Source organism: Macaca fascicularis, chromosome 1 (assembly GCF_037993035.2).
Source record: "Macaca fascicularis isolate 582-1 chromosome 1, T2T-MFA8v1.1".
In the NCBI taxonomy this organism is placed as follows: Eukaryota; Metazoa; Chordata; class Mammalia; order Primates; family Cercopithecidae; genus Macaca; species Macaca fascicularis.
Genome location: NC_088375.1, coordinates 201824316 through 201835342, shown reverse-complemented (window position 1 = coordinate 201835342; position 11027 = coordinate 201824316). Strand labels below are relative to the sequence as shown.

Here is an 11027-nt window from a genome sequence, read left to right as displayed (position 1 = left end):
AAGGAGGAAGAAACTTGAATAGGTAAAATACAAAGAAGAACAGGATAAACATGGAGGGCCTGCTAGGATCCAGTACAGCTGACAACACCTGGCTGTGCTCACGGCGCCCTCCCTCCACCTTGGTTTCCAAATCTGTAAAGTAAGGTTTTTTTTTTTTTTGTTTTGTTTTTTTTTTTTTTTTTTTTTTTAGACAGAATCTTGCTCTGTCACCCAGGCTGGAGTGTAGTGGTGCGATCTTGGCTCACTGCAACCTCTGCCTCCCAGGTTCAAGTGATTCTCCTGCTTCAGCCTCCTGAGTAGCTGGGATTATAGGTGCCCGCCACAATGCCCGGCTAATTTTTGTAGGTTTGTATTTCTAGTAGAGATAGGGTTTCGCCATGTTGGCCAGGCTGGTCTTGAACTGACCTCAAGTGATCCGCCTACCTTGGCCTCCCAAAGTGCTGGGATTACAGGCATCAGCCATGGCGCCGGGCCTCAAATCTGTTAAGTAAGGCCTAACAGTACCTGCTCCATAGGCTTACTCTGTGAATGAAATGACTGACATGACGTACAGGGTGAGCTCAATCAATACTAGTTGTCATTATCATCATAGTAACTATATGTAAAGTTGAGACTCAGAACTAGGGGAGCTTCAAGGAAGGAGTTTATTTCTGATGGAAGGACAAAGGAAGATGGATGGCCAGGGTTCCTTCAAGTCTCCAGGATGGGCCAGGGCATTGCAGGTGGGGAGAACAGGTTGGGTAGGGGCCCACCCTTACATGTGCAGGAAGTGGGGGTGGTTGGGGATGGCTGCAGCCAGGCATGTGACAGGTGGGTGGAGTCACAAGCTGGAAAGGCCAGTTGGGGCTAGCTAGGGTAGGGGTGGATACTGGAGGAGGCCTTGAATGTCAGCCTGGGAGAGTTGGATTCCACAGGGCCCCATCAGAGCGGGGGCGGGCAGGGCAGGATGAGGTGACTGTGGAGGACACACCTCAGAGGGTGGGGCTGTGGAGTCTGCGCAGCCCTGAGCACACAGTTATGCAAATATGCCAGTTTGAGGCTCTGGGGCTCTTAATTGGTATGAAGAAGCCAGGACTGGGGCAACAGAGGAGTTGGGGGGCACAGAGAGGCAGGGCTCAAATGTTCCCAAGGCCAGATCTCTCCTGCTGTGAGGCCATCCCTCCCTCTGGCCCGGGGGACAAAGCAGCTGTGGAAAGCCATCTCGGCTCTGGCTTCAGGGCCTCTTCATCAGAAAAGCCTGTGTTCAAATCCTGACTGCATGACTTTTGCTCAGGGCTCACCTCCACAAGCTTTCACAGTGTTGTGATGAAGGCTAAGTGAGATGGCTCCTATGACATGGTCCAGCATGGTGCTGCACACAGTAGGTGCTCAAGCCTCTCCTCTTCTCCATGCCTGGGTACTGCTCTCTTTCCCTCTCTGACCCAAGGATGCCAGAAACCTGACCGTGACAAACTTGAACTTGCCTCTCTCTTTCCTACCCCAGCCCCAGTCTTTCATCTATACCTAGAACCGGATGCTCCTGGTCCTCCCAACAGACTGGAATTCTTCTATATCTTCAAGCCCCGACCCTCCCTGTGCAATTCTGAGCCACACAATCTCTCGCAACATCTGGCCACTCCCTGCTTCTAGGGTCTCCCACCAGCTCCCCTGGCACACTGCCCCAGAGTGCTTGGTCCATAATACAGACCTGGCCGGGCTGCACTTGCCTGCTCACATCTGTTTCTGGTTTCCTAGCATGTTAAAGATCAAGCTTAGTGGGTGCATGCATATGCGTGTGTGAGCTTGTGTGCGCATGCATGTGTATATGCGTACTTGTGTGTGTGCATGTGTGTGCATGTGTGTGTACATTCAAGCATTCAAAGCCCTTCCTGTGCTGGTCAAGCCTCACTTTTCCATTCTTACCTCCTCCTGCCACACCCTCCCCTCCAGCTACAACGAACTACCTGAATGTGTGCTCACCTCCATGCCTGTCCCTGGTCACACTCAGATAACCTGAGTTCAAGTTCCAGCTTCAGGGACACTTAGTGGTTTTCTGACCTTAGGCACAGTTTCTTTCTTTTTTTTTTTCCCCTAATTAAAAAAAAATTTTTTTAGAGATAAGGGCTCACTCTGTCACCTAGGCTGAAGTGCAGTGGTGCAATCATAGCTCACTATAGCCTCAAACTCCTGGGGCTCAAGTAATCCTCCTGCCTCAGCCCCCCAAGTACCTAGCACTACAGGCATGCACCATGCCTGGATAATGTTTAAAAATTTATTGTAGAGATGGGGTCTCTCTGTGTTGCTCAGGATGGTCTCGAACTCCCAGCTCCTGGCTTCAAGTGTTCCTCGCACCTTGGCTTCCCAAGAGCTGGGATTAGAAGCCTAAGCCACTGTGCTTGGCCTCTTTTTTTTTTTTTTTTTTTTTTTGAGACGGAGTCTCACGCTGTTGCCCAGGCTGGAGTGCAGTGGCGCGGTCTCGGCTCACTGCAAGCTCCGCCTCCCGGGTTCCCGCCATTCTCCTGCCTCAGCCTCCTGAGTAGCTGGGACTACAGGCGCCCGCCACCGCGCCCGGCTAATTTTTTGTATTTTTAGTAGAGACGGGGTTTCACTGTGGTCTCGATCTCCTGACCTTGTGATCCGCCCGCCTCGGCCTCCCAAAGTGCTGGGATTACAGGCTTGAGCCAGGCCTCTTTTTAAAAAAAAAAAAAAATTATTGAGGTAAAATATACATATATAACTTATCATTTAACCATTTTTAAGTATACAATTCAGAGGCAGTAAATACATTTATGTTCTTTACCCTCCTTTCTTCCTCCCACTTCTTCTCCTTTCTCTCTTTCCAGGCCCTTAGGCACAGTTTCTGTTTTTCCCTTTTTTTTTTTTTTTTTGAGACAGGGTCTCACTCTGTCAACCAGGCTGGCTGGAGTGCAGTGGCATGATCACAGCTCACTGCAGCTTCAACCTCCTGGGCTCAGGCGATCCTCCCACCTCAGCCTCCAGAACAGCTGGGACTACAGGTGCATGAAACCATGCCCGGCTAATTTTTTTGCATTTTTTGTAGAGATAGGGTTTTGCCTTGTTGCCCAGGTTGGTCTCGAACTTCTGGACTCAAGCAATCCTCCTGCCTTGACCTCTCAAAGTACTGGAATTACAGGTGTGAGCTACTGTGCCCAGCCAGGCACCGTTTCTGAGCCTCAGTTTCTCCATTTGTAAAATGGGGCATGAGATCCATCTCATAGGGTTACTGTTAGAATTAAATGAGAGGTAGGCTGGGGGAGGGAGAGAGAAGGGGCGTGGGCCTGCTTGTCAAAGCCTTGAATCCGATCCCTGGAATGCTCTGCACCAGGCTGTGCATGTTTTTATTCCCTCTGTCCATAACATCTTTCTTTCTGCTCCCTGGCCTGAAGCACTCAGCACATCTTTTAGGATTCAGCTCAACAGAGCAAGCCTCAGTTACAGCAACCTACCAGTTCATGGGCCTATCTCTCGGGGCCACACAGGGCCAGGTCTTGTGTAGCTCTCTCCTGGGCCCAACACAGGGCTGGCCCGCTGTAGCCATGGCATATATACTGGCTAAAGAAATTATGTGTATGTGTGTGTGTGTATATATATACATGTATATATGTGTGTATATATACATATATGTATATATATACACGTGTATATATATACACACACATATATATGCACACACATATGTATATGTATTTTTTTTTGAGATGGAGTCTTGCTCTGTCACCCAGGATGGAGTGTAGTGGCACGATCTCGGCTCATGGCAACCCCTGCCTCCCGGGTTCAAGTGATTCTTGTGCCTCAGCCTCCCAAGTAGCTGGGAATACAGGCATATGCCACCATGCCCAGCTAATTTTTTTTTTTTGTATTTTTAGTAGAGATGGGGGTTTCATCATGTTGGCCAGGCTGATCTTAAACTCAGGTGATCCACCTGCCTTGGCCTCCCAAAGTGCTGGGATTACAGGCGTGGGCCACTGCGCCCAGCCCAGAAATTATTAAGTGAATCCCTGAATCCAAGACAGAACTCACCTCCAAATCTTCCTCATCCACTCTGAGTGTTCAAGCAAAGATGGAGGTTAGGAAGGTAAATGGTACTGAGAAAACAACACTGGACTGACAGTCAGGAGAGCTGAGCTCTGGTCTAACCCTGGGCAAGCCAGTTTCCCCATCTGCAAAATGGGGAGAGTGTCAACTCTTTGATGGTTTCTCAGGTTCCTCCCCATTTGGGTGCTCCCTGGGACAGTTGGCATGTTGGGAAGGAGGGTGAATTCTGAGTCAGAAAGACCAGTTTGAATCTCAGCTCTTCCTCCTACTTGCAGTGTGATCTTGGGAAAGTTACTGAATCTCTCAGCCTCAGTTTCTTCATCTGTGAGATGGTACTGATCTCAGTCCCACTCAGGGAGTAGGGAAAGAAAAAAATCCTTGTGAGGATCAAATGCCCATAAGAAAGCCCCTGGCCCACAGTAAGTGCCCCATAACTTACTTTGTGCTGAGTAGCCGGGAATACAGGCATATGCCACCATGCCCAGCCAGCTTTGCCCTCACAGAGGCTGCTGTTGGCAGAGAAATCCTGCCCTCTCCTTGGAAAAGTAATAGCAGAGCCACTTCCCCAGAACACAGACAACCCAGCTGCCTTCCTTTCTATGCTACAAAATAAAGTACCTCTGAATCTGTCATTTCTTTGGATATTTAGCAACTCTTTCTCTCTCTTTCCACATAAAGCAGGAGGGCTAGTTCTTACTTCCATTTCTCAGATTGGGTAAAAGAGTGTCACCCCCTCTCCTGGAAGAAACCAGAGCCGGGATTTGAACCTAGCCCCCAGCCCCGCTCCCTCCTTGGGTGGCTGTCTTGGTGTCACTGGATCACCATACCCTGCCTGCCAGGGCTTGCGCCCAAGGCTGATCCACTGCTGTCTTCTCTGGCATGAAGGAAGCCTTGGGAAGGGCTCCAACGGTCACATGAGGCTTGGAGGGGGCGGCTGAGACTGAATTGGATGCCCTCTCTGGGGGTTAGGAACCTGAGATGGCCAGAGAGCCGGATGCCACGCCTGGTCTAACCAAGATGACGTCCCAACCACCTGCCCTCGGGGCGTCAGCTGGGACAGATGGCCTGGCCCTGTCAATACAGGACAAGCAGGGTGGCTGGGAGACAATTACCCAACCCTCAGAGGCAGCTCAGGGATGATATGTGGCCTAGTCAGACTGGCTTCAAATCCTGGCCCTGCCATTTACCAGCTGGGTGACCAAATGAGTCACTTAATTCCTCTGAGTTTGTTACTTCATCGGTAAAAGAAATAGATAACAGTACCCATCCCACAGGGTGCTATGAAGATTAAATGAGGTAATGCAAGAAAAGCTCTTAGTGCAGTCCCAGGCATTCAGACTGGGCTCAATGAATATTGGCTGAGAAGCCCTGAACTCTTTGGAAATGGGCTCCCTCCCTCCACTTTGCTCAGTGGTCCAGGTACTCAGCAGTGGAGGTGGGGAGGAAGACGCCAACACACACACACACACGCACACACACGCATATGCACACACACGTGCACACATGTACACACATGCATACACACATGCATGCACGCATACACACACACAGGTTACACAAAAATCCTTAGAACTATATAGTAATTCCTGCCATGTTTCATGGGGTATGATTATGGGGGGGACTTTTACATTATATAGCTCTGCTTCTTATGTTAATTTTATAATGAACAAAGATATTTAAAAATAGTTTCGGGGTACCTACTGTGCCAGGCACGGTACTAGGCACTTCTGATAAAGGATTCCTAACCCTTACAACATCCTTCCCAGGAATGTCATATCCTTATGTTATAGATGAACCTTAGGGAAGGAGCCTTAGAGAAGCAAAGTAACGTGACCAAGGACACACAGCATGTCAGGTCTGACCCCTGTGATGGAATCTGGAGTACAAAGCAATTGTGCTTAGTAGGTCAGGGAAGGCTTCACAGAGGAGGTGATATTTGACCTGAAGTTTTAAAGTTGAGTAGGACTTCTCTAGGTCAGGTTTCTCAACTAGAGGTGATTTTGACTCTAGGAGACATTTGTCAATGCTTGGAGATGGTTTTGATTGTCACAACTTGGGAGGTGGGTGGAATTTGCTACTGGCATCTAGTGGGTAGAGACCAGGGATGCTGCCAGACTTCCTATAACACACAAGATGGCCCTGCACAACAGTTATCTAGCCCCAAATGTCAACAGTGCCGAGGACGATGTAACCTACTATAGCTGTCATTTATTGAGTGCTGTTAGGTACTAAGCTTTTATAAACATCATCTTGTTTAATCCTAATATAATTACTTCCATGCTATCCATGAAGGACCCAAGGCTCAGAGATGGTAAATAATCTTACTAAAGTCACACAGTAAATGGTGGAGCCAGGATTGAGATTACCTGAGTACAAAGCAGGGCTCTTAATTTCTCTGCTCTGATGCCTCAAGGATTTACAATAAATGTAAAAGCTCCAGGCCAACTGCTAGGTAGAGTGTTAGGAGACTCTGGCTGAGTACAGGCCCAGCCTCCTCTGGCTTCGAGGCCTTGGGCAAGTCCCCTTCCTCCCTCTCCCTCTCTTGTTTCCCCATCTGTCAAGTGGGCATGGCACCAGATGATCTGCATGACCCTGCCGGCTCTGAGTCTGTAATTCTGCAGGAGAAGGGCCCCAGCTCCATCAGCTGCTGGGAGAGAAGGGGATGTGAGGGTGGGTTCAGCCTTATTTCTGCTGCATAAATAGCTAATAAGCCTTCCCCATATGGAGGGAGAGGCAGGTGGGGGTGGAGGGTGCCTTGAATCTCACCCAGCAGCACATCCTCTCCAGAGGGGAGGCAGATTTCTCTGCCACCCAATTGCCAAGCCCGGAGGACACACCAAAGCAAGGCCTCCTTCTTGGGCCAGAGAGGAGAGTCTGGGCATTCACTCAGCTGGGCACATGAGCTCTCACAGGTAGAAAGAGAAAAGGTGGGCTGTATGTTATTCCAGCCCGTACTGTGTGCCTTTGAACCTCAAATAGCAGGGTAATCCCAGGTCAGCCTCACAAAAGTCCTGGTAGGAAGGAGGCATCTGGACCCCATTGTACAGACAGAGCATCAGCGTTTACATGGAGTGACTCATCAAGGGGCACACAGTGCCCACGGCAGGTTTGGAACTCAAGTGTGTCCAACCCCAGGACAGTGTGCTAGAGAGTAAGCAAGCGGCACTCCTGTTTTACTTTTCACCCAATAATGAAGCATTTCAATAGTATTTGTAGGTAATACATGTTCAATTTCTCCTGTGTCCCCCAGGTCATGGGATAGAGTACAGAAGCCCAACATACAGTAATCTGGATTCCCTGGTTTGCAGACAGGAGAACCAAGCCTCTGAAGCAGAGGCTAGAAAGTCAGACAGGGAGGGGAGAGATCAGAGAAGAGGGATCTGGGTCAGGCTGTGCCCTCTAGCCCTGGCTCTCTCACTGTCTGGAAGTGTAGTCTTGGGCAAGTCACATCACTTTTACAGGCCTCACTTTCCACTCCTACATGATGAAGAGGTTGGACAGATGGTTTCAGACAGAGTCCCTTCAAACTCTTCCTGCTTATGTGACTCCGCAGACAAGGAGATGGACAGCAGCAGCGCCTAGCATGATGGCTCTGGGGGTGGAGGGCCAAGCCTTGTGCAGGCTCCCAGAGGCGCAGGCTCCCAGAGGCCCAGGCTCTTGCTCACCCTCTGATGGGGTCTTCATCCTCAGACAGCTAGACTGGAAGGGAGTCAGTTGTAGTTTCGAGATAAAAGGGACAGGGAGGGGGCGATGGTGAACATGGGCCATTTCTCCTGAGGCCCATGGGCATCTGCTGGGTGCAGGCCTACTCAAAGACTGGTGTGTGAAGGGATTGGGAGCCCATACAATACAGGGGAAAGTAGTTATTTAGTTTCTGTTTGAGTATCTCGAGGCCAGAGAGCTCATTACCTCCCAAGTTAGCCCGCTCCATTTTCATAAAATGTTTGAGCCAAAAACTTTCTGCTTCCAAATGCTCCATAGTCTGGTCCAGCTTACGCCAGCGTTGGTCATTCTTTCATTCATTCATTTGGTCTTTCTTGGTGTGTACTGTGGACCAGGTCTTGCACCAGGCTTTGTGGCCATGGATAGGAGAAACAAGATACTGTCTCTGGCCTTGGAGAACTATGTGCTCCACTAGTATCCCAAAGCCAGGAACATGGGACTGCCGGATTTCAGTGATTTAGCTTGAAAAAAGAATTCCAGGCCCAAATAAGCTTGGGAACCATTTTATTAAACACAGTAAAATAGATTTATTTGCAACAAGACTTCTCTAAGCTTTTAATATGCAAATGCATACTGAAAATTCTCCAAGGGGGTGGGTATAAAAAATATACTACATTTCCCATACTTATTAATAGAGAGCATTTGGGGAAATGCAGTTCTAATGCTTTTTATTTTTTATTTTTTATTTTTTTAACCAGTGGAGCTTGGAGAAGCCTTCACAGAGAGGACATTGGAAGAAACCAGGGTTCTTCCCTTAAAAGTTGAGTAGGAGTTTGTCAGTGAAGACAGGAAGTCTTAAGGGGGACCGATTAGAGTTCTTTGCCAACTATGCTCAGGTCCCTCTGCATGTACCATTTCGCTTAGTCTTCAGAGGTCCTGATGTGGGCGACAGAGCCAAAGAGGTCATCAAAAACCCATAGAGACTCCTAGAGTCTAGGGTCTAGACCCTCCCTTCTTGAATCACCGTACATCTGGGCCTTATTCTCCAAATCTTTACTTTTCAAGTCCTGGCCCCACTCAATCTGGCCTCTACTCTGGCTTAAATCTAAACTTGTTGTAGAGTATCTGGAGCTGATCTCAGTTTTAACCCCTCATACGTCTTGGTCTAACCCTCGGCACTCAAACCTGCCCTCTCAAGCAGTTTGGCACCCTATCTTATACCCCTCTATTGGGTTTCACCCTCACCTGTCCAGCACATTCTAGCCCCTGTACTCCCCTTAGTCCTGATGCACATCTGATCCAGTCTCCGGCCCCACAGAACCCCCAGCCTGCCAGAGCTCAGCTACCCGATTTAGTACAGACCCATCTTCGCGGCCTCGCCCTCAGTCTGACAGCGGCCCTGCCTTTCCCCAGCTCTGATTCCACTTCGTTCACAACCCTGCCCCAGCCCAGTATCTGGTCCAGTTCTGATGTCACTCGCTTCCGCCGTCCCATCCGCGTCCTCGACTTCCTAACCACGGACCAGCCCCTACTCCAGGTCTGTCTCAGATCCCGCCGGGTACGGACTGCCCAAGGCCCCGCCCCCACGGCCCCGCCCCGCGGCGGCCCCGCCCCTCCCTGCTCCGTGTTACTCCTGATAGGGCCCTGACCCTGCCGGCGGCCCCGCCCCGGGGCCATTCTGACTGGGTCTGGCCCGCAGTCCAGCCCTGACCCCACCCCCGGCCCGACCCCACCTCCAGCCCGGCCCCGCCCCTGCCCCAGGCCGGCCGAGCAGCGCACCTGCAGCTCCTCGAAGGCGTCGTCGATGCCGGTGACCTGGTGCTGCTCGTGCAGCGCGGGTTCGTCGCAGAAGAAGCAGAGCAGCGCGCGGTCCGTGAGGCAGAAGAGCTTGACCTTGTCGTGCGCCTGGCAGGGTCGCGCGGCGCGGCGCGCGTTGAGGATGGCGTCCAGCGGGAAGGCGCTGTAGCGCTCCACGATGTTGGCCAGCTTGAGGCTGGGCGCCAGCGCGGGCTCGGCGAACGTGCGGCGACACTCGGGGCAATCGCGGGCGCCCTGCGCCTCCTGCCGCACCCAGTGCTCGGTGATGCAGCGGCGGCAGAAGTAGTGCTCGCAGCCCAGGCTCACCGGGTCCTGGTAGATGCTCAGGCAGATGGAGCACAGCAGCTCGTCCTTGAGGCTGCACGCCATGGCGCCGGGGGCGGCAGAGAGGGGGGCCCGAGGGGCAGGGGGGCGGCTGAGAGAGTGCGGCGCTGTTGGAGGCAGCACCGAGGGCTGGGCGCGGGGACGAGGCCCGCACAGGCAGGGGTAGGAGCTACTGGAGAAGGGAGGGGGTGCTGTCCGGAAGGAGGGTAACGCGAGGAAGGGGTGCGCGGCTGAGACTCCCTGGGACGCCAGCCCGGGAGTGCGGTCTAGAGGTAGTGGGGAGCTCAAGTCAATGGACGCTGGGAGGAGGCCGTGAGCGGCTGAGGGACGGAGATCTTGGCGGGGAGGTTCTAGGGGGCGGGGCAGTCCTAAGGGATAGGAGCTGGGAGAAGGGGATCCCGGAGAGGGGTGGATCCCTTGAAGGGGTCGAAATCCCGGGGTGGGGACTTTGGGGGGAGGGCGAGAAGCTAGGGATGGGGAATCCTGGGGGAGGGGGCAGCCAGGCCGAGCCGTACATTGGCTGTGACCGGCAGAGAAGAGGAGGGGTGCCGGCCCGCTCAGCTGCCGGATCCCGGCCCCAAACCCTGGCCCAGCGCGGACCCTTACCCCCGCGGGCTTAGCAGCCACCGCTTCGGTCCAGCGCAGCCTCTCAACCCGGAACCAGCCGAATCTGAGCTGCCGGTGGCCGCGGCTACCTCCCCGCCCCCGTAGGCGGGACCCAAGCAACTCCGCCCCCGCAGCGGGCGGGGGAGGGGAGGGGCCGCCAGCCAGTTGACCTCCGCCCCGCCCCCACCATCCTCCAGCTCCCCAGCTGTTCCTTGGGGTGTGTACTTGGAACTGCATCCAGGTCTCGCTTAGGGTCCCCGCGGCGAGGCGGAGCAGGGACAGCAGCTAATTTGAGAGCACGACAAATAAACAAGGAGCATCTTTCTGGATCATTGATTTGAAGATGTAGAAAAAAATCATATTTTGTATTAAAATGAACAAGAATATGTTTGGAATACAATTTCTGCATAAAATATAAAGATAAAACTCTTGAAATGCCCCACTTGCTTAGAGCAAGTTCAAGGACCTCACACTCCTAAGCCCTGGGGTTCCATTTCCTCTTCACTTTCTTAAGGAGTGCTTGGGGAGAAGTTTGGAAAGCCCTGGCTAACATCTGGCCCCGGAGGCTGCTCCATTGGCAA

At 52.1% G+C, this 11027-nt stretch overlaps 1 protein-coding gene across 2 annotated transcripts in view; it reads right to left on the bottom strand.

Annotated features, from left to right (window-relative positions):
* Positions 1-10512, bottom strand: part of TRIM62 (tripartite motif containing 62) — a 35597-nt gene extending 25085 nt beyond the window's left edge. The window contains exons 1-2 of one of the 2 annotated variants that reach the window (XM_045375268.2): positions 10447-10512; positions 9478-9931 (exon numbers count right to left, since the gene is read on the bottom strand). In XM_045375268.2, coding sequence (XP_045231203.1) covers positions 9478-9885 — 408 coding nt within the window. In that variant the 5' untranslated portion in view covers positions 9886-9931; positions 10447-10512. Of the gene's footprint in view, positions 1-9477 lie in introns of both variants that reach the window. The other variant, XM_005544059.4, reaches the window with a different exon arrangement.
* Between the last annotated feature and the right edge of the window lie 515 nt (positions 10513-11027).